Source organism: Colletotrichum paranaense, assembly GCF_030867605.1.
Source record: "Colletotrichum paranaense strain IMI 384185 chromosome Unknown Scaffold_5.1, whole genome shotgun sequence".
Classification (NCBI taxonomy): Eukaryota; Fungi; Ascomycota; class Sordariomycetes; order Glomerellales; family Glomerellaceae; genus Colletotrichum; species Colletotrichum paranaense.
In genome coordinates this window covers 3264010-3289941 of record NW_026848963.1, presented here as the reverse complement: position 1 = coordinate 3289941, position 25932 = coordinate 3264010, and the positions used below count along the sequence as shown (strand labels likewise).

General features: G+C 53.8%; 12 protein-coding genes across 12 annotated transcripts; 6 read left to right on the top strand and 6 right to left on the bottom strand.

The window, feature by feature from the left end:
- Positions 1-1131: 1131 nt before the first annotated feature.
- Positions 1132-1425, top strand: CPAR01_07511 (uncharacterized protein; the record flags this gene model as incomplete). The annotated part of the gene is made up of 2 exons (XM_060491780.1): positions 1132-1343; positions 1407-1425. The coding sequence occupies 2 exons, from the start codon at positions 1132-1134 to the stop codon at positions 1423-1425; spliced, it is 231 nt and encodes a 76-aa protein (XP_060350654.1).
- A 191-nt stretch (positions 1426-1616) lies between these two features.
- CPAR01_07510 (uncharacterized protein) lies at positions 1617-2162 on the bottom strand (the record flags this gene model as incomplete). The annotated part of the gene is made up of 1 exon (XM_060491779.1): positions 1617-2162. One exon carries the CDS (start codon positions 2160-2162, stop codon positions 1617-1619), a length of 546 nt encoding a protein of 181 aa, XP_060350653.1.
- A 1229-nt stretch (positions 2163-3391) lies between these two features.
- On the bottom strand, positions 3392-4529 carry CPAR01_07509 (uncharacterized protein; the record flags this gene model as incomplete). Its single annotated transcript, XM_060491778.1, has 3 exons — positions 3392-3607; positions 3677-4162; positions 4218-4529. Coding segments are annotated over 3 exons (1014 nt in total), but the record flags the coding sequence as incomplete, so codon positions are not given.
- Positions 4530-6807: 2278 nt separating this feature from the next.
- On the top strand, positions 6808-7920 carry CPAR01_07508 (uncharacterized protein; the record flags this gene model as incomplete). The annotated part of the gene is made up of 4 exons (XM_060491777.1): positions 6808-6859; positions 6910-7066; positions 7123-7804; positions 7855-7920. 4 exons carry the CDS (start codon positions 6808-6810, stop codon positions 7918-7920), a joined length of 957 nt encoding a protein of 318 aa, XP_060350651.1.
- A 510-nt stretch (positions 7921-8430) lies between these two features.
- On the bottom strand, positions 8431-9732 carry CPAR01_07507 (uncharacterized protein; the record flags this gene model as incomplete). Its single annotated transcript, XM_060491776.1, has 2 exons — positions 8431-9569; positions 9651-9732. 2 exons carry the CDS (start codon positions 9730-9732, stop codon positions 8431-8433), a joined length of 1221 nt encoding a protein of 406 aa, XP_060350650.1.
- Positions 9733-10319: 587 nt separating this feature from the next.
- On the top strand, positions 10320-12071 carry CPAR01_07506 (uncharacterized protein; the record flags this gene model as incomplete). Its single annotated transcript, XM_060491775.1, has 2 exons — positions 10320-10454; positions 10509-12071. The coding sequence occupies 2 exons, from the start codon at positions 10320-10322 to the stop codon at positions 12069-12071; spliced, it is 1698 nt and encodes a 565-aa protein (XP_060350649.1).
- Positions 12072-13440: 1369 nt separating this feature from the next.
- Positions 13441-15057, top strand: CPAR01_07505 (uncharacterized protein; the record flags this gene model as incomplete). The annotated part of the gene is made up of 2 exons (XM_060491774.1): positions 13441-13497; positions 13564-15057. The coding sequence occupies 2 exons, from the start codon at positions 13441-13443 to the stop codon at positions 15055-15057; spliced, it is 1551 nt and encodes a 516-aa protein (XP_060350648.1).
- Positions 15058-15465: 408 nt separating this feature from the next.
- Positions 15466-16404, bottom strand: CPAR01_07504 (uncharacterized protein; the record flags this gene model as incomplete). Its single annotated transcript, XM_060491773.1, has 1 exon — positions 15466-16404. One exon carries the CDS (start codon positions 16402-16404, stop codon positions 15466-15468), a length of 939 nt encoding a protein of 312 aa, XP_060350647.1.
- Positions 16405-17986: 1582 nt separating this feature from the next.
- Positions 17987-19321, bottom strand: CPAR01_07503 (uncharacterized protein; the record flags this gene model as incomplete). The annotated part of the gene is made up of 1 exon (XM_060491772.1): positions 17987-19321. The coding sequence occupies one exon, from the start codon at positions 19319-19321 to the stop codon at positions 17987-17989; it is 1335 nt and encodes a 444-aa protein (XP_060350646.1).
- Positions 19322-21143: 1822 nt separating this feature from the next.
- CPAR01_07502 (peptidyl-tRNA hydrolase domain-containing protein) lies at positions 21144-21847 on the bottom strand (the record flags this gene model as incomplete). The annotated part of the gene is made up of 3 exons (XM_060491771.1): positions 21144-21225; positions 21278-21538; positions 21615-21847. 3 exons carry the CDS (start codon positions 21845-21847, stop codon positions 21144-21146), a joined length of 576 nt encoding a protein of 191 aa, XP_060350645.1.
- A 415-nt stretch (positions 21848-22262) lies between these two features.
- Positions 22263-22859, top strand: CPAR01_07501 (uncharacterized protein; the record flags this gene model as incomplete). The annotated part of the gene is made up of 1 exon (XM_060491770.1): positions 22263-22859. The coding sequence occupies one exon, from the start codon at positions 22263-22265 to the stop codon at positions 22857-22859; it is 597 nt and encodes a 198-aa protein (XP_060350644.1).
- A 298-nt stretch (positions 22860-23157) lies between these two features.
- CPAR01_07500 (RNA recognition domain-containing protein) lies at positions 23158-25864 on the top strand (the record flags this gene model as incomplete). The annotated part of the gene is made up of 2 exons (XM_060491769.1): positions 23158-24607; positions 24660-25864. 2 exons carry the CDS (start codon positions 23158-23160, stop codon positions 25862-25864), a joined length of 2655 nt encoding a protein of 884 aa, XP_060350643.1.
- Between the last annotated feature and the right edge of the window lie 68 nt (positions 25865-25932).

Sequence of the window (25932 nt, the reverse complement as noted above, 5' to 3'; positions counted from 1 at the left end):
GACCCATGTCTATCCGAAAGGTATCCGTATGTAAAAAGTAAAATGTTCAAATCAAATTGCTTGGGCTTGACATGTGTCCGGCCGTGAAACTCAGCCTTGTTCGGTTTTCTGTTTCCGCTTGGACGACATTCTCGAATCATTTCAGGTGTTCCCCCCTTACTTAAGCAGTGGCATGACACTCGTCCGTCATTCATATTGCTCACTTCCGTGTAATAGCGGATGAATGGACTAGGGACACCGCCTCATTGTGAGTAAGATACGCCAGAGCTATTTTGATCGAATGCGCAAAAAGCAGGGCGGCTCACGCAATGGTTGTTGTGGCGCGCGTCCCGAGAGAGAAAATGTTTCCTCCCAACAAATGGACAACGAATCCTGAAGGTGGATCCATCCATGTCCGAAGCTACCTGCTTTATAAGGTAATGAAGATAAGTCACGGTGAAGGAGCTGCCGTAAGCTAAACCAGTAAAGCTATCCAAGACCGGAAAGCAGGGGACCTAGGCATATCTTAGCTTGGCTAAGAACGGGAAGAGAAAAAAAACTGTCAAGAATAGGTCCGCATGCCTCAGCCCTGGCATCTGGTTCGCGGCTCGCGCCATCTTGAAATCTTGTCAATCATTTCATTATCGGGCCGCCGAAAATTGACGCAAGCCGCTCCCTGCGCCTTCGGAATACCCACCGATTCCACACACCTGTTTGTTTTACGCTTGGGAGGGGCCCATCAGAGCGGCAAAGGAGGGTCAAAGGACTCGAGGAGGCAGCTTGTGGTCCAGAACGGTGTGAGCGGGCCCCATAATAAAAACTGGAAATAACCCGAGCCGATCTCGAATTCGTTTCGCCATCTCTGCGGCGCCGCGCATTTTCTGCCCTACGCGCCTCCCTATCAAGGGTCTAACGCCTATCTACGGAGTCCTCAGGCGTCCTCTTTTTTGATAAGTGACTCGAGGGCGAGAAATTTATTTTCATACAAAGGGGATGGGTCTTTCCTCATCTTTCTCACCTGCCGATCAGCAAACATCCAACTAGGAATTGTTTACCCTTCTAACCTTTGGAGCTTCCTTGAAGGCTCCTCACAACATCATCAACAGCAACATCAATAACACCGCCAAAAGGCATTATCCACACCACCAAGCCATGCAGTCGGTCCACATCAAGCACGGCTCAATCCGACAGGGCAAGTTTGACATTTACTGGAGCAAGGACAATGAGTGGGCCATCATCGACGAGGAGGAGGAGGAGAACGAGCGCAGGCTGAAGGAGCTTCATCGCCTGAGCACGCGATACTGGAGCGCTGGTCTCTTGGTTGTCCTAGTACCCGCTATGTGCGGTCTACTTTGGTGCTGCCGGTAAGCAATTTTGTCTTTCACCTCACTTATCTTGAGATCTCACTCACTAACACCTCACCTCAGATTCAGAAGACGCCTCTAAAAAGTATCGCGAGCTTTCAACACTCCACTTAACTCTTATGATTGAACCTCTTCAATCGAATTATGGCTATCCTTCGGGCATGTCACGCCCTTCAGTAGAAGTTCTCTTTTGAACCGACTGGGGCGAAATGAGCGACGCCGTCGACCCCAAAGACCAACGTCGACATGCGTTCGTCTTGACGCCGAAAGCTCTCATTTCTTTTCCGATTCCTCACTCATCGAACCACCTCGTTCACCTACCCCCATCAACCTCTCATCAACTTTCATCTTTCCTCTCTTGGCCTGCGCATGCTCAGCCGCCGCAACACCAGCATCAAGCCCAACATGAGCAACCCCCTTGACAACACCATGCGCCGCTGCGCTTGAAGTCGACCCGCCGGTGCTCCCCACCAGCACATCAGCACACACCTCGGCCCCCTCGATCGCAACCGCGCCAAATGTCACCCCGAGCGCCATCGGGACCAACACGTCCCCCCTCTTCGTCTTCACCGCCAGGCCCCTCTCGACGGCATGCCTCTCGAGGATCCGCCGTTTCCTGCGTGCGTTCCGGATGCGTGCCGCGTCGTAGGGGACCATGAGCCAGCTGAGCCCCGCAGTGACGGCGCCCGCTGCTGTGTGGAGCGCTGTTGCTGTCGAGCTGCTCGCGAGCTGGCGGATGTAGTGGGATCGTCTTGCGATGAGAGCTTCGTCAGACATTTGGCGGCATTTGAGGTTGTATGCTTCTGCGTTGAAGGGCATTGTTGTTTTCGCTTTGGAGTCTTTGGAAAGCCGTGGGATGCAACATGTGCAGGGATGTAAAGGGATTTGGTATGGAATGGGCGGGAATCGAGGCTGAGACTTGGTTGGGCTTATTCCATCCCTCTCAGACCTGGACTGAAATTATGGTCCTTCGGGAAGCACCTGGCAGTTATAATAATATCTCCAGCTATGGAGATTATAATCGACCTACCGTCACAAGCATTCAGACGACGATGGCGCAAGCAGGCAGAACTAAACAGAACGCATATATTGCACAGAAAGAATAGAATCAAGACCGCAGCAGCTCGCACAGATGTGGCTGGCGGAACCTTGAGCTTATCAGACCATACAATCTTCTCTCAGTTGTCAGTCGGAGAAGATAAGTCCGGCCCCGCCAATACCCAATTTCTATGTCTAGTCCGATCCCGAAAGGGGGGTTAGACGGGGCCGGTTCTTTCGGGCCCCGGAATGGGGTGGGGATCAGTGCGCCGGTCGCTCCCGGTGTGGCGGAAATGTGCTCCCGTCGAACATAACATTGGACGGACTGGGACTGGGGCTGCGGGGGGTCAGATTGCTCCGGCAGTACTGGAAGAGGCGGCGAAATGAGACTGATTAAATCTGAAAAGCTTCCGCTGTGAAAGAAGAAGTTTGCTACAGGCCAGCAGTCAAAAAGCTGAATGGACTTAGTGATTTAGTGGGTTGATTCGATTTCCCATTGAACGTGTCCATTTAGCTTTGCGATTGCTGGCCCGTAGTACACTTGATCGTTTATAGCGGAAGCACTATTTGACTTCATGTGACGGCATCGGGCCTTTTTTTCCTTAGGCGGAGTTTCGGAGTCCGGCTGCTTGAAGGTTGATCTGCTGGCGGCCCGGCGCGGCCGTGGATATCAGATGGTCTAAGCAAGATTCTCAGGTACGATTGCTTGTCGTCTGAAGTCGCGGGCGAGTGAAGGAAGGTTATGCTCAAATGAGAGCCGCATTCACAGCACCGTTTCCACGATATTAGGAAAGCAAACGAAGTAATGAAGATAATGAGTAATGAGGTCTTCTCGCATTATTAGATCTTAACATTATGAGGTCATGAGCATCGTGAAAAAAATCCATCCTCCCCTTTCCATACCATAGACCTTCCATGGCCTGATGTTCCGTTATTTCCCATCCGATGCTGTACAATGACCCCAAATTCCCGGGATCCGATTCCGTCGTGGTCCCGCCACAAACGCCTATTTAAGCTCTCAATTCGGTATCGCGCCGGTACGTCCACGAGTGGGCGTCAGAGTACACGGGCTTATACCCCAACACGCCCTCGACCAGAGAAAGAATGATGGTAGGCGTGAGGATGAAGGCGCCGCCGTACTTGTGCTCCGAGACGAGTACCAGGCGGTCGATGCTCGCGCCCATGCCGAAGGCGCACTGGTGCAGCTTTACCTCGACGGCGGGAGGCTGTTTTTCGTTTGTCAGTGACTGCAATGTCTTTCTTCTGTGTGATAAAGTCTCGAGAGAGGTTCTTACCTTGCTGCTAATCTGGTGATTCGTCCTCCTCCACTTCTTGAAGTAGTCCGCCAAAAACTTGAGCGTCGCGCTGTGGCTCCCCTGGATCTCAATCTCGTGCGCGCCGCGGCTGTACACGATGAGGTGGTACGGCGCCTTTTGCAACAGCTCGTCCGGGCGCGGAAGGGCGTCTGCTTTGGGCATGAAATCTGCCTGCGGTCCGCGCGATGCTGTCGAGCTGATGGAGGCGCGCTGACGGAGATGGCCCGTACCGCCGACAGAAAGACGGTTTAGACGGGCGTCCATTTCCAGGTCGGCCCAGTCTTCTGTCGGAGAGGCGGAGTAAGGGGGCAGCTGCTTGTGGTGGTCGGCGAAGCAGTCCTTGATTTCGGACTTGAAGAGGGGGTGGAGGTCCATGGGGGTTATGAGCTGCAGTTTGGGGAGGGTGATGAGGAAGCCGCCTCGGTCGTCGGACCATGCTGTTGAGGCTTGCTCATCGCTGGCGACCTGTTTTGATGGGTTAGTCGGGTGATTACAACACGGGGTGTGGTGGAAAACTCACTTCGACAAAGAGTCGCAACCTCGACCAGGTCAGCCTCAGCTTGTCCAGCAGTGTGTCGGTCCACTCCTCATTCTTGTCGTCCTCAAGCAGCTCCGTTGCGGCGCGGCACCATGCTTCAACGGTGCCGGCGACGGCGGCCGCAAAGTCGGCCTTGTCCGCGTACTCTGCGTCGAGCTGGGTGAGGAGGATCTGCCAGTCCGGGTTGACGTCTACGTCGAGGCCGAGGACGTCTCGGAGGGCCTTGAGGGCTTGCTGGAGGTAGCTGTCTTCCTTGGTCCAGTGGTCACGGATTGCAACCTTTACTTTGAGAGGTCTGTGTTATGTTAGTCGTTGATACACATGTGATGTGAAGGTTTATAAGAGCCACCTACAGAGTTGTCATGCCAGGCGTGGATATGTTTTGGGTAGTGATTTTCTTGGTGTTTGGATCTGAGTGTCAGATGAATGAGATGGTGATGATGATGATGATGAGTGAGAAATAAGTGATGTCTCTTTCCTCTTCTCCGTCGTTATAAGGGGAGTCATCCGGTGGTTGATATTCACCTTCCCAAGCAGCAGGAGTGGAGCCGCGATGCAGCTAGACGCATCAGTCGATAATCCACCCTGGCCACTTGAACACACTTTCGTGACACTTCTGCCTCCCCCCCGGCGCCGCCAAGATCGGGCGCCAAGAGGTGCCCGGCAGGACGGTGGCATGCAGCCGGGCATGTGGCGTCACACTCATCCCAGGCCGTGCAAAAAAGGCAACAAGGGGGGAGGCGGAGTACCTTTTCCACGTCAATCATGCCATATGGGACTTATGGAAAAAGAAGAAATGAAATGAAAATGACACAATACACGTGTACGGTGTAGTCGGCGGGGGTCGTAACTTGTTGATCTGGGTTTCGAGAGAATACGACGTTGCGGAAACCTTGGTTGGGTAAAGTGCGTTCCTGTAAGCTCCGAAAAGAGAAGAGAAACCCAAGCACTGCATCTTTACACCTCATAGCTTACGGGCGGTACGGAGCCCTTCGTTACGAAGTCCACTAACAAACTATCCCTACCTCTACTACGCAGCAATTAAAACCAGGCTACCGCTTAACGGTGCAGTTAGTCTGGTCCGGGGCACGGCGGCTGGATCTGCAATGGGTGGGACGCATCAGGTCAGATGATGAGCTGATGGTTCAGCGCGGGTCCCCATAAGCGGCCACCCGCGTGAACATGCCACAGCCCAGCGGTTCCATCGGCCGGCCGGCACGCCGCGCAAACACACACAACCCATCAATGACCCATCAATTCAAGTGACAACAAGCAGAGTTTAGTATGGAGTATCCGTACTTTGTATACATCTGAGCCTCTCAGGGGGGCGTTAGGTTAGGTGTCAATGACCAAGGCACGTGCCGGGTTGCAGCTGTCCTCTTAACACGACATCCCTGCGATTAAGAGTCTCGACTTTCCAGGTTGTCGACAACTCATCTACGGTCAGACTCATACAGACGGTGAGGGAAGGAAAAGGAACACCAAGACCGGGGAAGGAGACAACAATAGCACCACGGTGTCACGGCCAACGGTCCGGTCCGAAGAAAAATGTTCGGAGACAGACGGACGGATTACCAGGGATGATGATGTCACTCGTGTTCAACCACCTTTGCATCTCATCCTAAAGTAGTGTACTCTGTGTGATCTCTCCGGCGCGTTGGCGGCCTCCTTCTCATCCGACAAGTGTTCCCGCCCGCGCCCGCAGCTCCCGGGTCCGCAGACATAGTTCAACACTTTAATTAAGAGACGGGCGCCGGTTTCGAGTATGTGCCGCCGCTCCTACGCTGGATTACCAATTTACTCCTCCGTACACTACCACAGCCCTCAAAGTGGCACCCAAAACTCCGCAGTGATGCGTAGATGCAGTGCCGAGCACCATTTGGTAAGCCGATCGATTATCGATGTTTTACACCCTTACGACTTACGACATGCGAGACTCGTCTCATGGGCAATGGACTCATGGAGGCGCCCGTTGATCGACATGTCACCCCGCAATTCCCCTCACTGCTCAGCGAACCCATCATTACCATCTTTACCATCTTTAACTACCTTAGGTTACCTTAGGTAAGCTAGTGTTCCTGAACCCCTGAATGACTGCCTGAACTGTTGCGCAATGCCCCATGATGCGCCACCACCAAAACTCCACGAACCTCACTCACTCATTTCCACAATGTTCAACATGAGGAGAAAAGAAGCGACGAGGATAGGCAGATGTCAAAGAATAACCTCCACATTCTTTACATCCGTTCGCTGTTTTCTGTTTAGCCTCGTCAGGCTGAATACTTAGTCGCGACTTAAACCCTGTGATTGAGCTCGACTAGTGGCCGTTGGCGGGCCAAGAGCCAATAGTGAGGCTGTTTTCATCCTTCATGAGAAGGAGCTGAGAAAGGAGGCTCACAACGGAGGGGAAAATGCGAGACACTCGATCGGATGACTCAAGCTAGGCTTCAAGAGCTGAAATAATGGATGAAAGGATAAAAGGCTTGTATTCAGATGACTTCTCACATTAGATGAAATTGATCTCATCAATCTGAATAGAACTTCACTTTCTTTACTCATCTGATCAATCACCATGTCTCGCTTGCCTCCTGCCGAGAAACTCCCTCTCGCCGTGCGAAAGAACAGTATGTACTGATGTCTCAAGTCAAATATTCAGTCACTGACCACCTCCGAGTCCGCGATGATTGGGAGAACAAGAGAGAAGACTTCCAGAATAAGCTCTCTGACGTCCTGGGCACAGAGTGGACGCTCAAGGACATCAGCCCTATCGCGCTTTACCCTTACGCCGAAGAGGGTTACGCCAAAGAGCGCCTAGGAAGCTGCATCGAAAAGTAAGTTCCAGACGCGAAAGCGTATCCGAGCTCTCTAATTTAACAATCAAAACCAGCTACGTCGAATCAGCAATCTATAACCTCAATTACTTCGTTGAAAGATACGGCGAAGACGGCAAATCCGAGCTCAACTCCATCTGCCACGCCCACTCCCTCATTATCGACCTCGATGACCGCCCCGAGGGCGAGCGCGTCTCCTACTGCGGCGTCATCGTCAAGGAGGGCGGCGTGCTGGCGATCGTCTTTTCTGAAAGGAATCTGGGCGTCAACGTCAGCTCCGCCCTCGAGACGCAGGGTCTCCTGAGCGCCTTGAATGCCGCGCCTCCCGCACCGGGATCCGCCGCGCCCATGAATTTTGCGGCGCGCACTTCCGTGAGGCGGGACTATGATCTGCAGATCGAGGAGACGAGAAAGTCGTTTGCGGATATGCTCGAGAGGACTGACATTGTGCTGTGTCCCAATTTCGAGGCGAACTTTGAAAAGATCAAGGCTGCGGCGGAGAAGAAGGGGAGCGAGGTGAGGAATGATTGGGAGGTGAACATTGGTGCTTTCACGAGGATGTACTTTGAGGGGCTGAGGTCTCAGATGAGGTATCAAAAGTTTGATGATGATGATATGTTGAGGGAGGGGTTCAATGAGGCTGCTGAGAAGGGGGAGATTCACTTCCGGATTGTGGATAAGATGGCGTATGCGACGTACGGGGAGGTTGTGTTGGATGATGGGCTTATTTGTCTTCAGGTATGTCCCGTCGACTTCACGGTTTTAACCTTGCTAACCGGTTTCACCAGACCCAAGCGCATAACTTTGGAACGAATGTCGATTACGCAGCAGAGAAGCTCTTGGACCAGCTCTAGGTGGGTGTTTGTATGTGCTCAAGTTGAGCCAACGAGGCCAGGAATATTCGTAAAGTTCAGACTCCATTTCAGGCAGTCAGCACTTGTTACCACCTATCATGTCAAACGCAGCCAACTCGAGCTCCACAACGGTGAGGCCAATGTTGCCGGTATAGATGGTAGAGCCTCCAACAGACGGGTTCTCAAACAAGTTGACGCCGATCATCGAGGCAATTAAATAGACAATAGAACAACCTTCGTCCCTACTTCTTCTACGACTTCTATCACTGCCTCTATCAATACCTCTATCACTCGCTTTATTGCTCTCTCTATTCCTCCCTCCATTCCTCCCCTTATTACTTCCTCTACTTCTATTGTTGTTCTCTACTTCTCAAAGTATATTCTAGATTACTATATCTGAAGGATTGAGCACTTGAGATAATGACAAGGATAGTAGTAAAGATACAAGGGAGAAAGGTATTAATGATATATTAATCATCGGACTGTTGTGTCACTCACTTAGCTACCTATCTACCGGGCTCTTCGGCACCACCGTCTGCCATCGACAAGCGAGCTACACATGGCCGTCTCGAGCAAGGCACCCATCACGCCACCAACGAGCACACCTCCCGCATCGCCAACAGTAACAAGCCCAAGACAAACCTCTCGAGGAACCGTATCCCTCCCTTCTCCAACCAGCCTTGCCAAAACATTCACATACACAGATCCAGCCGCTAAACCGATCAAGAAGACCAAGAAAAAGGACAGTTGCGTTGAGACGAGGAACACGGCGTTGAAGAACGCAACTGCCGTCCAGGCGCACAGAGCCGTCAGATGAAGCCTGAAGTTTCGCGTCTGAAGAGGCTTAAGCGATGACCGTCCCATCCAGACACCTAGGTGGAGCGTCATGCCGTATGTTGCGTAAAAGTGGGCGAACGTATCAAATGCTGAGCCATCGAGCGGCCTGGCGAGGCCATATTGTGAGAGAGAGATGGCTGCGGATGCTGTGAAGAGAGGCAACATCTCCGAGCGCATGAGATTGCGGAGAAACTCAAACCTGCTTCGCTCGTGGTTCGGACCATTGGCCTCGTCGTGCCGCAAGAAGGATTGTCCTTCCTCGGCACTGGCGTCCTCTCGTTGCTTCCCTCGCGCGTCATTCTTCGTACCCCTTTTCGAGGACCGTTGAAGCAATACAACAAAGTGAGCCACCAGAAGCAGAGCTACACCGTAGTAGACATACGTGGTAGCGCTTCGCAAAAGCTTCCCGGCACCGTACGTCAAAAGAAACGGCCACACGGCGTTCTCAAGTACCCCCGCGCCGGTACCGAAGCCCCACCCCGCTAGTCCCGGAAGCCCGGCCTGCCCGATCATCCCAAGGCAGGAAACCTCCGTTACCGCCGCCGCGATAGATGCAATCACGGTTGTCGCAATGCGTATTGGCGGAGGCACGTTCGGCGGCGTGTCATCTGCGATTCGCTTGAGAATGACCCATACTGCCGCAATGAGAAGCGGTCGGGTTCGGTATGGTATGTGGTGAATGATGAACGGGAGCGTTAGCTTAGTGAGGAGCACCGGCGCGACTTCGATGAGGATGACGATGTGGCGGGGGTACGGGATGATGAGATAGTTTGAGGCATGAATGAGGGACGGTAGGATTGTATTGGCTAAGCCTGTGGTTCGTATGAGTTTATGCCGAATTGTGGTTGCAGTATAGTGCTTTCTGCCCGTCATCAGTTAAAGAGTAAACTCACCTATCAGGGCAAAAGCCAAAAAAGTCCGAAATTCGTCAAAAGACCACGCGGTCCGGGCCGTGGTCTTACTTTTCGACGCCATCGCGAGAGCGAGGTCTCGGGGTGTCTCTAAGGTTCACGACATCCTGCAACCGCGAACTGAGACATGGGGGTTTCCCTCTCAAGAAGTATAAAGAAGAAAGGCTGCGCGCAGCCTTTCTTCGAGATCAATTAAGGGAACACAATCGTCACGGATTATGTCGAGGAATCAATGATAGACCTGCTCGACATCCACGTGTTAGGCGAGAGCCCAATGCGCATGGGTAGTGGGTGAGTTGTCCAGAACCCGGTCCGGACGAATCGAATCCACCACGTGGGATGAACCCGGCAATTGATAGGGAACTAGGGCCCCGCGTCGGACCCGTCGATCCATATGGCCGTAACGGCAGCACGCAGCTATGCCGGCCGATTGTCATCTTATCGGCGTCGTCAGCTCTAATTTCTCAATGCGATGCTTGGCAGACTCGTTAAGTCGGGTATTCGTCTGATAAGCAGAATGTGCCGCAGGCGGGAAGGCCATTCTATCATCCATCAGTGTCTACCTCTGCGAACATGATGATGCCTGGAATGGCGTCAGCTACGTTTCAAGGGCGTCGGTGGTCGAAATCAAAGATTGAGACGCAAAGCAGCATGTGGGATGGCGAAGCTCAACACCACCGCCGGAGCCCGGTTATCAGGTCAGGTCAATATTGTGCCGATATTGTGAAGTTCATCCTACCTGTCATCATCTTCATGGGCGTCTTTGGCTTTGTCTTGACGAACTTTGTAAGTCCACCGTTCTCTTTCGCTCTTAGGGTACTACTAACACGATCTTCATAGTTCCCTGCAGAGTTTAGACACTTCATCCATGGCAGTGACGCAGAAAGAAGAATCACGGGAACAGACCTTGAAAAACTTATGAGTTCAACTCCTGTTGACACAGGGGGCTCACGCCGACTGCGACTCTTCATGCCCGCCGACGGACCAAACATCAACCTCTGCAAGACAGTCATGTCGGCCGTGGCGCTAGGCTACCCCATGCCCACGCTTTTGAACTGGAACGGAGAGTTCAACAGGCCTGACTGGCACTTTGCCGGTTCCCACATTGCGAAACTGGAGTCACTGTTGGCGGTCATCGATGCGCTTTACGAGAAGAATGACGGGGACAATGTGAATGAGAACGATCTCGTTCTCCTCGTAGACGCCTATGACATCTGGTTTCAGCTTCCGTCATCCGTCTTAATTGAGCGCTTCCACCAGCTGAATCGCAAAGCCAACATTCGGGTGCAGAGACAATGGGAGGAAAGTGGCCTGAAGAGCGGGTTCCCTATTAGCCCCCCGACGCAGAACATCATCGTCACCGCAGCCAAAGATTGCCAGCCGGACTGGGAGTCAGGGTCCGATCCGCGATACGACTACTGGCCAGACTCACCCCTGCCACGAGACTTCTACGGCGACAAGACTGACCAGGTTCTTCCTTATGTCTTTGACTCGGCGAGGAAATACAAAAAGATTCGCCCCCGATGCGTCAACAGCGGGATGATCATGGGCACTATCGGATCTTTACGAGGCGCGCTGCGCAAGAGCAAGGAAAAGATTGAAAAAGCCGCGTTTAGCGGGCGGCAGCTCTGGAGCGACCAGGCTCTTATCGCAGAGGTTATTGGGGACCAGGAAGTTTATCGCCACTGGGTTCGTGGCCTCTCTTCAACGTGGAATGGTTTCGTTTCTGAAGAGCATCTCGGGAGCATGCCAAAAGAGGTGCGGAGAATTGCAGACGCGGCGCTGGCTGGCGAAAAGTTTGAGTTTGGGATCGGGCTGGATTATGAGTTTGCCACGATTCCGCCTACCTGCTCCTCCGAAGACGACGGGTACTTTGTGGAGCTTGACGACGCCGAGGCCATCAAGAAGGGGTCTGAAAAGGCTGGGGTCCCGGGCGAGGTGAGGGTACAGAGCATTCCGGAGGAATTGCGAGACGTCCCTCGGCCTCTGCCGGGGCACAGCTGGGGCAACGTCTCGCTCTATATCGACTTCTTCTTTGGTACCGCGTCCGTGGGCATACATCATAACGCCTACATCTTTGGGCTGAAGAAGTGGCGGCTGGAGAATTGGTGGAGTCTAACGTGGTTTTATCCTCACTTGCGGGATCTCGTGGTCCAGGCTCTTGATGCGAATCGAAAGTTGATGCCCTTAGCGAGACTTCTCACTCGTGGCGACAGCGGGAACGAGGTGGTCTACTGGGCGGCGGAGGAAGAACTTAATGGGAAGAAGAGCGTTAGGGTGTATGACGGTTCGAAAAAGCCGGGAAACTTCTCATTTATTGGTTGGGATGAAATATGCCAAAATGGAGATGAACAGTGGTATAATGTACTGTTCGGAGATGGAAAGGGGCAGTTGGAGGTGTGAGATATGTACTTGTCAGAGACGCGCGATGAATACAGATTTGGCGATGGCGGGGTAAAGGCCTCTCTTTCCCACGGCCTGTCTTTGGGTCAACGGTTCATAGGCCCACGCTTTCCCCCAGTTATTTTAACATCTCATTGTCGACTTTGCGGTAAACCTTTCGACAAGTAGCTCCTTGATTATGTGGAAAATCCGGAGTTCATCATCATGTCAGTCCATCATAGCAAATGCATGCTCCTTTTCAACTGACTGTATGCTGGAACATAAGCCCATATGACCGCAGTCAATATCATCCCATCCGACGCCTAGGGATGTCCTATCGTATTGAAATGCCTTGCATTGGGCTGAGCGAACTTAGATCGCATCGATGGTGAGGGTCTCCGCGAGAAGACCTCGGCAGCTTCCCCTATTGAGTCTTGGCAGCCACGGAGGCCTATACTCTATATTTCTATACAAGGTCGTGTCTCTATGGTTTAACTAATCTAGACAAGTTGTAGGATGGCCATGAACTGCCACTACAAACCGCCGGAGTATCCGCCTGCAGAGTCATCACAAGGGACGACAGTATCGTGCTTATCCCAATTAATTCGATCAAGGTAGGTCAAGAGTACTTCAGAGTCGCAATGATTCACTCGCTCACTGCGTGTGTTTTCGAGCGAGAACGAAGTCCAGAGGCATTGAACTTTTTCATCGTGCCAAGCTGGAAGGTCCCGAATATGCTCCAGCCCATTGACGGTGATCTCCAACGCATGAGGCTGTGTCGATGGACATAGGAGGTCGACTTAGAGCCTCGTTTTCGCATCACAAGGCGTATAGACAATGCTCGGGACAACCGGTAATGAGTGCCAATCCATCTTCAATACACAATGACGGAGACAGCCTGTGATCATCCAATGAGGACCGTATGCGACGTAGAGCGATCGATGGAATAACGAAGAGAGAGAACCGGGGAGATGATCCAGTCTTGGGGACGCTGTATACCTGAATTGGGCATGGTATCGTATTTGAAGCTGTCTCATTGGCTAGTCCGTGGGTTCTTGGCTATGAACAAGCCCCCGTAATGCGACTATACGTGTGGGGATACACGGATCCGAAGATCTTAGGGAGAGGCGGCGCAATAGCCCTGTACCTGGATGCTTGCTTGGTGGCAATGCTGCAGCCCATGGTAGATCATACAGTCGTGATGAGGCTCGATATGGTTGTTGATTTGTATAAGTTGACTACATCTCTCTTCAGATGAGATGCCTCTCTTCTCAACAGTCAAGGACAACGTTCATTCACTCAAGCTTCCTCCTCGCCCTGTTTCTCCTAATTACAATCCACTCTCTTTTCTACTCACAAACTCGAAAGCCTGAGCATCGCTAGTCTCAGGATGAAGCAAGTCAACTTCTTCACCGCGACCATGGTAGCCTGTATGGCCAAGCTCGTCGTACGCCCTCCCCCCCCTCTCTAACCCTCTACAACTTCAAGTCTTCTCACCTACTGGAATATCTAGGCCTCGGCGGACATCGTCGCAGACTCCCAAAACGTGACGGCCCCAGACTTCATCGGAAAAGCAGCCACGTCTCAACCCCTCCGCCCCAAGGAACGCTTCTCCCCAGACGCCCTCCATGCCCACATTGACGGCGGCAACACCCGAAGCGACGACTACATGGGCCCCCTCGGCATCTCCTCCGTCGCCTCCTCGGCCGCCGTGCAGACGGGCTACATGTTCTGGGAGAACAGCACGAGCCTCCTCGTCGCACTGGAGTGCGTCTCCTCCCAGGCGCCCATCGGATTCTGCCTCGCGGCGCTGGACCCGGAGACCATGGACGTTCTCGTCCAATGGACCGCGCCGGCGGGACGTACTGCCGTCTCGAATTACTGGCAAGTCGTCGACAACCACGTCGTTATGCCCACCCTCGAAGGCTTCATCATGGAGATCCAGCGCCTCGGCACCGGCACCTCCACGACTTTCACCCAGATCCGCGAGGTCGACGTCTCGTCCCGTCTCCCTTCGGGCTCCATCATTGCCATGGCCGGGTACACGGACGACGAGAACCTCTGGTTCGTCGCCACGCCGGCGCCCCTCGTCGGCCTTGAGGGAAGCAACACCACCACCATAGGCTACGTCCAGCCCGACGGCACCATCTTCAGCACCGCCCTGGACAACCAAATCGTCGAGAACGGCATGGCCGTCAACGGGAAAAACATCTACGTCCTCACGGGTCCCGCCGGCCCCGAAGACCACGCCGACGCCCGGGGCCACTTTTATGCTTTCCAAGCGGATACGGCCAACGGTGGTGGCGTGGTAGCGGCCTGGAACGAGACGTACCTCGCCGGCAGCGGTATCAAGCCAGGCGGCCTCTCCCGCGGCTCCGGCGCGACACCAAGCCTCCTCGGACAAAAATACGTCGCCATGACGGACAACGCCGACTCGCAAATAAACCTCAACGTCTATCGCCAGGCTTCCGCCATGGCCGAAGGCCAAACCTCGAGCTTCGTCTGCTCCGTCCCGCTCTTCACGCCCGGCGCGAGCCTCAACGAGGCCTCGCTGACGTCGCACTTTGACGGGACGACGTACAGCGCCATGATCCCCAACTGCTACAACTCGCCTTCCTTCCTAGACGTCAGCGAGGATGACGTCAACGGCAGCTACAATAACCTCACGCAGGTGACTCCCGGCGTGGCGCGCGTGCGGGTCAATGCCGACGAGAGCTGCGAGCTGGTATGGGATTTGCCTATTGTGGCGACCATGATCACCCTGTCGACGAGTAACGGTATCTTGTACGCGTACACGCAGGACCGGGAGCTCGCCGTGGGCGGGGAGTATGTGTGGTACATTGCGGCGTTTGATTATGCTTCTGGACAGGAGATTTGGCGCAAGAGAGTTGGTGCTGGTGGTGTGTTTAACCCCGGTCCGTCGCATCTGCAGCTCGGTGCGAATGGAAGGATTTATGAGGGTATTGTTGGTGGTGTTGCGTGGGTTGAGGATTCTCCTTCTCCTTAAATGGGGTTTTCTCATTGCCGGTGTTTCTGGTGAGAGAAGCTGCTTGGCATCGTCAGTTGGTGAACGGCGGTAATATCGGGATGGGGCAGAGCTATATGAATGGATATAAGTTTGCTAGATTCCACGCATATGAGACTTAGATCACTTACTGTCCCATTAATCTAATTCCTTCACCACTACTTTCTGCTTCTGATAACGATTAGAAATCTCTAAAGGGACGTCGTGAGGTTATACTTACATGAGTCTAGCCAAGATTGGCATCAGCCTCGTGATAATCCTGTGTGAGTATAGGTCTAAGTAGAGCGTTCAACCATCCTCGCGTTATACAAAAAGCAGAGATGATACCACTTCCTCCCATCATCCTAAACATACACTCGCTTTAAAGGACAAGAACCCTATGCTAACCTCTCAACTCTCAACCCACTCAAACTCCTCAACAGCCAACGTCATCTTCGGCCACCACTCCCTCGGCAAGAACCTCATCACTCCATCAAACTCCCTCTCCGCCGCACCCTGCGCCCACCACAAATGCGTCGCCCTCCTCAACAGCATGAAGAAGTACCCGACGATAGCTAACGTCCTCGGGTCCTGCGCCTCCAACAACTCGACGAACCGCGGCGGGACGTGCGCAGGGAACCGCAGCAGATCACGCTGCAGAGCCGAACCCTGGATCTTATCGAGACGGCCGACAGCAATACGATACGCTTCCAACGTCTCCGGCTCTGTCTTTTCTTCATCGAGGTCTTCTAGCAGGAAGTCAAACGCCCCCGGCTTTGCTGGCCTCGTCGTCTCGTTTTGCTGTGATGAGGTCTGCCGCTCTGGTTTATAGAGGTGGCTTATCCTACTATTCCGGATCCCGGGCAAAGCGACCTTTAACAGCGCGTTGACGTTCCGAAAGGGCGTGAACCAGTGATGCGGGACCCGCGACCCCGCCCCCGTCCCCTCTCCCGCATCCGATCCGCTACCGTTGCCATCGAGAAACGACTGGTTCGCGCTGGTGTGGAACATGATGATAGTACACGTCGCCATCACGACGGGAGCATTCTGCGCGTTGATCCCCTCGCGCACAATTTGTCTCGAATGCGCCTCGATAGCCCTCGCCATGTAAGCATGCGAGGCCTCCGACACTGCTGCTGCATAAGTACTACTGCTGCTGTCGTCATCCACCCTCGCCGCGGACCGCCGGAGGTGAAACGCCGCAAACCCGAGAACAGCGTCCATAAGAGTATGATCTGTCACGGCGAGGTCTGTAATCCAGCTCGACCAACTTTGCTGGTCAGTCGAGGGGTACGAGGCCGTCATGGCCAGGTAGTGCCGGAAGAAGCGCGATTTCATGCCGTCGGTCATGGTGTCTACTAATACTGGAGGACTACTCGGCCGTATGAGAGTCAGGGATGTCAGTGATAATGCTGTGGACGAGGACCACGATGTAGACGATATTAATGATGACGATGATGATGACGATGATAATATGAAGGGTGGCGCCGGCGGACAAGAAGTGGGTTTCAGACTGAAGCGGGATTGTAAATCGATGAAATCACATCGCAGGTTCGCCTTTGTGCAACCTCCACAGGCGGGCCGGACCTCATCGCACTTTTGTGTATGATCAGTATTTGTACTTGCTTTTAAAGTAGGTAGACATGTAAGAAGGTATGCAGTAAGGTATCAAGTGAGAAACCCGTACGACCCCCTGCACCCTGGACGGGGTAGGTCGTAGGTCGGGACACGGTGATCGTAAGGTCGGGCCGCCTCGTTCAGAGCTCACCTTGATTCGCCGCGTCTTGCAGCGCCTGCAGCCGAGTCTCGACTTGTGATGGGCTCGTCTGATTCTCTCCGTCATTGCAACCGGGTAAGATGTGTAGTGGATCTTACTTCGGGTGTTTGCAGCAAGTATCGGGCCTAGAATCCTTCTGGAAGTTACAAGATACACCAAACGCAAGGGCAAGCAAGCAAGAAGAAAGAACGTGGCCACTGAGATGTGCCAGTGAGGGAGGAGAGTCTGTGGGAAGATGAGAGAGCAGAAGGGGGGTCGTCGCTCAGATGCCGGAACGCTGCGTCGATGCTTAGACCCGGTTCCGGCCAATGAGAGGCGCCGGAATACGGTCTTGGATAGATCTTGGGTCTAGTAGCGACATCCCATCTCAATCAAACTCTATCCCTACCGCCGATCTACACCTACGTACCTGACTTTACGTATAGGTAAATGACTTTCATGTCAGGCTTTGCTGTGGCTTGGTGATCATAAGTAAGCCAGACGTGTCCATTATTCGCCTTGGGGCTGCTCTCTCACTTGCTCATTTTTACCTACTGCAGTGCGTGTACCAGAAGCTGTGAGATCATCCAACATACCTATGAAGAAACTCATCAGCTTTTTGCCGTACGCAAGTGGCTGTCTCACTGAACATATCTGATATATCACATCTTACGAGGCTCAAGTTCCTTCATATCGTTCCCATTAAAGTAGGCCGTGTGTCGTCCTGTTCTTGATATATGCCTATAGGAAGTCGCCTGCACATCAAAACGTAAAGAAAAGTGAAGGGGTGGTTCCGCGAATCAGCCACCAATCCGTTGTGTGTGTATATCGTCCAATGACGGAGCCAGTCCGCGGACATCAACCCGAGGTATCTTGTTTTCCTGCCATTTCTCCCGTCATCCATTTCTTCGTCCCCAAGCTCACATTCTTCTCATAGAGCCATATGCTGTCAGACACAATGCGATCCGACAAAGAATCTGATCGCTTTGCTTCACGACCGCCTCGCATGTTGGCAAACAGACCTTTAAGAGTCTCTTTGCGCAGACAGTTGAGTCCCGAAGGAGCGTGAGATCCACCAAGAAAATTCATTGCTGCTGTAAGGAGACTCATGTCTGCATCATGCTTTTCGTTGTGGGGTGCCGTGACCTTCACACATGGTGCCGCATTACGGCGAGGCTATCGCCGCAATGCTGGACCACTCCACAGTCCTTTGCTCGTCTCCACGACCTTGTTCTGCTCACTGCCTGGCCGCAAACTTGCTGGGACACTGCTGGGTGCCGGGCCTGCATCGGACATGACCACATCATTCTGGCTGCTATCGGCTTCGGGTTGCGTTCCATAGCCTGAGTCCTTGTGGGCCCCGTTGCCGAGGCTGATGGCGCTATCGTCCTTCCTTGCGTTTTGCTGGGTCTTGAGTGCGGCAGCGCCACGTCCAGGCTCTTTCGACTTGGCCCCGTCCATCAGATTGCTCTGGCCCTCGCGAAGCTTGTTGATGGCACGAACTGTATCAATTGCAGCATGCAGCGTCCTACGAGCATTGAAGTTCTTCTTGACAGTGGGCAGCAAGTTCTGGCCTTCGCCCTCGCCATTGTTGAGGTAGCCGGCAACGAAGGGGTGTTGCAGGGCTTCGTGCGCCGTCATGCGCTTGTTCGGGTCAATAGTGAGGCAGCGACGGATGAAATCCTTGGCGTGATCGGAAACACCCCGCCAATAGTCGAAGGGGGTGAAGCTGTAGTCGGCGTTCAAGATAGCTTGCATCTCCTCGAAATCGCTATCGCGGTCGAATGGCGTGTAACCGCACAGAAGGAAGTAGGTGATGACACCGAGCGCCCATACATCCACAGGCTTGCCGTGACCAATCTTCTTGAAGATCTCGGGGGCCATGTAGCCAGGGGTACCGCATGTCGTGGTCAGCACGTGGAACTGCTCCTCATCCATAATGCGGCTCAGTCCGAAATCGGCAATCAGGAGATCTGCATTGTCTTCTGGTGTACGGAACAGGAGGTTCTCGGGCTTCAGATCGCGGTGGACGATGCCATGGTCGTGTAGATAAGCAACGGCGGAGAGCGTCGCCCGAATAAGATCTGCGGCGTCGGATTCGTAGTATGAGCCTTTGCGGCAGATGCGGTCGAAGAGCTCGCCGCCAAGAGCCAGGTCGGTCACGAGGTAGAGGTTGTTCATCGTCTCAAAGTAGTCGACAAGTGTCAAGATGTTCTGGTGGCCCATGGAGACCTTTTTCAGGACTGCGATTTCATTGCGGACCTGTAAGAGGGGTTGTGTCAGTTTCTTGGTCAAGGATGCAGAGGAAGGCAGTCGAAGGCGTACCATGTGCTCTCGGCCGGCCATCAATCGCTTGTTGATGACTTTTGCGGCATAGTAGCGACCGGTGTCAATGTGGACGCACTCCTTGACGACGGAGTAGGAACCGGCACCAAGCGTCTTGCCGACCTTGTACCTGCAGGGTTGGACCTGAGGTGACGGAGATGCTCCGTTGGCGCCGTTGGAAGCCATTGCTGCGGCCAACAGACAATGTGATGAGGGTGCTGGAGGGGGGAAAGAATCGAGGCCACGAGCGTCGCCCAACGATCGAAGAGGGCCAGGCGATAGCTCGGGAGATAAAGGTCGGTTGGGGTTGCGGTCGCGAGATCAAAGATGTTGGCGGGGTAAGCAGATGGCGAAGATCGGTCAGCGGTTTTTTGGGGGCGGTTAGCCTCACTCGACGAAGCTAGCACCAATACAATGGGCTGGTTCGACAATGGTAGGGCGAATGAGACAATCAGCAAAATTGTCTTGATAAAGAATTTGTCTCCGTATCCAAGTCGCAGGAAGAGAGAATTCGAGGCTCGAGGTGGAAGTCTCAGAACAATCTGGCCAAGATTGCTCAAAGGAGCGAGCAGCTGACAAAGTGGGCACGGCAGGTGTTTGGCTGGATTATTGGGCTGATTTGATGATCGACGGTCCCTGGTCGTGTTGACTGCCCCTTGAGAGGGTCTCGCGGGGCCAGTGTGAATTGGACGCAAGGATCAAATCGGCACACAGCAGATAGATGAAGGGGGTGGTGTGCTGTCACTATGACGCTATGTCGCAGATCAATTTGACGGGCGTCGAGCACGCGATGTTGGGTGGAAAGAAGAGACGGTGTTTGGAGAATTTGGAAACCAAAAAACGACGATGGGAGGAAGTGGGAGTGAAGAGAAAGAGAAGGATTCGAGGCTGCGGAGATACAAAGACTGGATGGGAATGGAAGAGACGAACAAGTGGACCACACGCCGCTACACCAAAGATAGTGGACATGTATAGGCATTAGGGGCACTTTAGCATCTAAGCACCATATGCGCCAGCTCGAGACATCAGGGACCCTCATTCTCTCTTGAACATGGATGGTCCCGCAACTTGGAGACAGCTCACTGACAATATTCCCAGCACAGGAGCTCCGGCTCTTGTTCTGACCACTGATCGTCTGAGGATCGCTCTCGCTTTGTCGAGGAACCCCCCCCCTGGACCCCTTCATACGTGTATTTCTTTCCACGACAATTTACTAGGTATTGTTAATAATGAAGCGACCCATTTAGGATGGGGGTGCTGGATGGATGCTGACGGCCTGACGAGGCGGCCCGGGCCCAGCCATGAGAACTGGGGTCCCCACCCCAGCTGACAACTGCTCGGTGGGTGCGTTCTAGCTTCTATTTGGTACATACTCAAAACGGCCCCCAACCAGTCCGTCAGCTGCTCGTCTTCATATCAGATTTCCTCTCGATAGGTAATACCAGCCTTATTAAGTCCTAAGACAAGATCATGGGAAAGCTCTGGTCTGAGGCTGACCTGCAAACGGTTCAGATGTCTGGCCGGAGCAGCCACCACCACTCTTTGATCTGCTTCTGAGCGAGTCTTGCATCTAATATTTACATCTCCGTATGAAAAAGTACACATATCCATACATCTACCCATGTCTAATACAGACGACACAGGTTTCTCTGCCGTCTTGAATAGTAAGCATTCCGTCCTTGGCACATGCTATTGAAATGCCGTTTTCTGAGTCAAAGTTCAGGGTCCAGGCCTGAACCCCTCTTGTTTGCCAGCCGGCCGTTCTTTGGTGCTTGGCCAGCTCTGGACCCTACCCCACACCAATATCTTCTCTCCTCCGTAGTTCGACCGGCTGGCGGCCTGGTGTTTGCATGTCTCGGTTCCGCCAACTTTGTTAGCTGGGCAGAAAAAGCAGCTGGGCGGGCTTGGTGCCACGACTCAGCAACACCCGCCAGGTCGGAATCCATCATCACCTTTTCTTGCCGGACCGAAAATCAGGTGTCGACACTTTGGACATTTCCTAACCTGCTCAGTCAAAAGAACGTCGATTCTGCTTCTTGGTGCTCATTTGTTTCTTCTGCCTCAGTCGTCCCTCGTTGAATTGTTTTGCTCTACACTCCTTGTTAGCCCTCAGGTGCATTGGTGTATGAAAAGACAACTCACATCTCAGCATGTTTCTTCTTCTTGTCAGAACTTGTTTCGCCAGGGACTGTCTCTTGGTATATCCTCTGGATCTCGTCGACGAGCTTTTGCTGGTTTTCCTCCGAGTTGGCATCTCTCTGGCGGTGCGTTTGAGCTTGGAATGTCAGAGAATCAGATCTAGCTGTGTAGTATTTGGATGCCCTGATGCCTTGGTGTAGCAATTTAGGCAAGACTGGTAAGATGTCCTTGACAGGCCAAACCGTGACCGCTTTGCTCTCCGTTCTATCATGACATTAGCAAAAATGCAAGCCAGAGGTTAGAGATACCGGAATATCCAGTATATATGCGAGGAGCCTACTTGTTGACATGCTGACCACCCGGGCCACTGGATCGGGCATAAGTCGTTTGCCCCTTGGGGAGTTGGCTACCGTTGAAGGACTTGTGCCATGATCTTGCCTTTTCCAACTCTTCAGGATCAAAATCCGCCTCGAATGCTTGGAAGCGAGCCCAGCGGACAAGCTCCAGGGGTCGAATGAAAGGGCTTCCCAATATTGGACGGACAGATTGATATAGACTTGTCGCAAACTTCATTGTGGCGGTTAAGTTGATCAAAGGAAGACGTCAAATTGATGGAGACTGAAGTTCAGACAAAAAGCCATCTGACTGGCGACAAGATGAGAAATTAGATTGAATTCCGGGTTGCAAGGTAGGTAATTCTTTGCAGAACTGACCAGTCTGCACCAGACAGTAGTCATCATCATTAATTGATAGACCAAGTTGGTGGATCTGGACTTTTCCTGAGTATTGATGTACCGTGTTTGAGAGATGCTAAACTGTGAGATAGACACGGTATCCGTATTTGGCCAAGCGCAATTGAGCTGCCAGATGAAGCTAGCGTCGGGCTGTGGGCTTCCAACCGTTTTCCCACGGTCACATTGGTCAGGCCTCATTCCGTCCAGCGGGATCGGCCAGCCTTGCGGAGAACAGAGCTCTGGCAGCGGGTGGGATGGCACCTTGCCTACCTGAGGTTGTTTCCTTCCACCTGCAGTCCTTCACACAGCGATTTTTTCGACTTTTCCTCCCAGGCGGCCCTCCAGGCTCCACCACGTCGTTCGTGCCTGAGCTTTTTAACCTTTTTTCCCTTTCCACCGCACATACTTTCACGCGACACCGCCGCAGCAGCCACCAACCACACCTCGGTGCTCATGGCCTCAAGGTTCAACGTTCCTCCTGCATCCTCTCTCACCTCGCCTTTCTCCTACTGCTGAATCGACACCCTTCCGACCTCTCCAGCCCAGCACCAGAGGAAAATAAACTCCCGTCTCAGAGATTTCTGACTTCTCCGAGTCGCCTCTTCCATCTGCTGTCACAACGCACTCACTCACCCATTCATACCTTACTTGGTACTCATTCCGCCGCCCAACCCCATCGGAGATTCCCCCGTGCCTGCAGCCTCTTTCTTTTGCGCCTGCTTCCTTCCTTCCATTCCCACCCCGCCTTCCTGCCACTCTGGGTATCTGCTCTTACTCTCTCGTTTGGACCCCCAAACAAACCAACCAACCCAGCCGTGCTTGCCTTGCCTCGCGCTTGCCTTGGCCCCTAAGTACATGACGGCATTGCTGCGGCTCGACTGAATTTGCTAAAAACAAGGCGCCCGGTTGCCTCGTTCGTCGCTTCCACTCCATTGACATAAAGCCCATTCCTTAACCTGTCCGCCCACAAGCTTGCCTCGTCAACCTCACACAAGCTTCTTCTGCCCGTTTCGCGCAAGCCTTGCCATCTTCGACATCAGCAAGCTTCCAAAGCTGTCGTCACATCGCCCACTCGCATCTTCAGGCCACTATCAACAACAATACTACTTATTACCGCCATCCAGTGCGCCAACAAGTCCAATAGCTTGAATGCCCGAACCGGAGGCCACCCCCGAGTTCCAGGCTACTGCCGCCGACCTCTCGCCCTACTGTCCATCTCCCCTCCACTCCGCCGCTCCAGCCGTTGTACCTGCTCTCCAGGATACTGCTGATATCCTTGATGCAATGACCGCCCACACTAATGGAGTCGCTCAAGGCGATCTAGAAGCACCTGCACATGCACCAATTTCAACCGAGCCGTATGCGCAAGCTGCCGCGGACAACGCAGACGCCGAAGACGACGTCGACAGCCTGGACGATGCCTACGGCGAGGAAGAGGAGACACACACGGACAAGGTTCAGGAACAGCAGGTGGAGCCAGATGCCGGCGAGGATGATTATCTCAAGATCTTCGACTCTCCTCCTCGGGACGCGGATCAAGATGGCGCGGAAGAGGATGATGTATCAAAGGCACCAGAATCCATTCACAATTCCGCCGCTCCTGATTCTTTGACAAGCCCTTCGCAAGTGGCCCCCTCCACCGTCGCTGCCGCTGATTCCTCGTCGGCCACTGCTACTGCTGCAGAACCCTCAGCCAAATCCGCGCCTTCCCAACCAGCTGCCGCCCACCAAGGAGCTGATTCAAGCGCGCCTCATTCGACTGCCAACGGCGCCTCCTTCAACGCACGCAATGACAATGCTCCCGAGGATGACCCCGCCGTTGATATCTCTCGCCTTGTTGCTGAGATGACAGGCCAGGCGAGCGAGTCCAGCAACAATCAATCTCCCACTGGCTCTACTCAGAACCATGATGCTCAGCCATCGTCCAACTTGACCTCGTCTGCGTCTGCCACTCTTCCTCCCAGACCTCCGTTGCCTCAACAGGCGGCTCCCACATATCCATCTGAAGACTATCGAGGCTTTCCTCCTCAGACCGCTGCTTCTCATGTCTCTCCCAACATGATTGCTCCGCCCACGTCAGGTCAACCATCTGCTTACGTAGCTACGGGTGCTCCCGGTGCCCCTAGTACCGCATCCGACGTCTATGGCAGCCTCCCACCTCCACCCGCCAACGGTTTGAACGCGGCCATGCCCATCACTTCAATGAACGCGCCTCCCTATCCCATCCCTGGCGGCTACCCGGCCGGCCCGACGGACGATACTGCTGACCGCCAGAAGCTTTGGGACACTTTCGTAAACGACGAGCGCCGTTACATGGCTGATGCCAAATGGGATAAATTCCCCGATGGCTCACGCATCTTCATTGGTTCGCGCTCTCTCTCATCAGGCAGACCCGACGGCGCCATTGACTTCTTTTCAGGCAACCTGTCGAGCGAACGCGTTTCCAAGCGGGATGTCTTTGATATCTTCCACAGATACGGCCGTCTCGCCCAGATCTCACTCAAGTCCGCCTATGGCTTCGTTCAATATCACAACCTCGAAGATGCCCAAGCTGCCATGGACAACCTGCAGGGCAGCGAAATCAAGGGTCGCAAGATTCGTAAGTAGTCTTCAACAACATGCACCGAGAGGGCCTTGCTCACTTTTACTAGATCTGGAAATCTCACGCGCCCAAAAGAAAAAGGACGGCAACGAGAGGAACCGCTCGCCAGACCGTGGCGGTCGTGGAGGCCGACAGTCAGGACGTCAAGATCGTCATGACGGAGCCAACTCACACCATGACAACCGTCGTAACCGCGATGATTACAGGCCGGGACGTAACAGCCCTCCCCGACGTGGCCATGGCCGTGAGGATAGTCACGGTCGGGATCGTTACCAGCAGGACTCTCATGACCACTCCCGCGGTCGTTCGCGGTCCCCGCAGGGATATGGCCGCCACAACGATGGATACCGCCGGCGTAGCCCCAGCCCGCCTGCGGCTTATGGTCGTCCTTCTGCAGCCGACGACCGCCTCGACATTCCTCGCCGCTACGGCAATCAGGTTCCTGACGTTCAATTCTTGCTCCTCCAGGATCTTAGCCGCGACTTCATAACCTGGGTTCAGCGCGGTTTCACCGATCGCGGCCTGAAGGTTGACGTCATGTTCCTCCACCCAAGTTTCCCTCGTGAGGCTATTGTCCAACGCCAAGTCATCGAAGGCGTACACGCCATTGTCGATCTCGACATACAGGCACAGAACATGGGTAAGATCCCGCTCCGAGTCTTTGACCGCTCCGGAGGCGTCAGTGCCCGATACGACGATTACCGAGACATCGATCCGCCGATCGCGGCAGAGCTCGTCCTCCGGGCCAAGTCACAAGCTGTGCCGGCGGCACCTTATCAGAGTGCCCCGCCTCCCCAGCCTCAGTACCCGGGCTACGGACAGCCTTATGGAGGGCAGCCCGTGCATCCTCAGGCACCTGCTTATCACGGAGGCCAGGGGCCGCCACGTGGGCCTCCTGTCCAACAACCTCAACCACCAGCGGGAGTGCCAGCCGACCTCGCCAGCATGATGAGTGGTATTGATAATGCGACCTTGCAACGGTTGCTGGTTAGCTTGAACCCACAGGGTGGACCGGCGGCTGTCAACAATGCTGCCGGAGCTGCAAACGCCCAGCTGCAAGCCCTTATGGGTGGTCTTCAGCAAGCGCCGCCTGCGGCACCACCGCAGCCTGCCTCGTATGGCGGACAGGCCTTTGCTCCGAATGGCGCGCCACCCCCGAATGGCCCGAACGGCCACCCTCCTGCAACTGGAACCGGTGATTCCGCAGTGCAGGTTCAGAATATCATGGCACAGCTTGCCAGATATCGGCAGTAAGGTGTGCTATATGGGAGCTCATTTCACTGGCGCTTGATGAAGATATGATGTGGAAGGGGCTTGCTGAT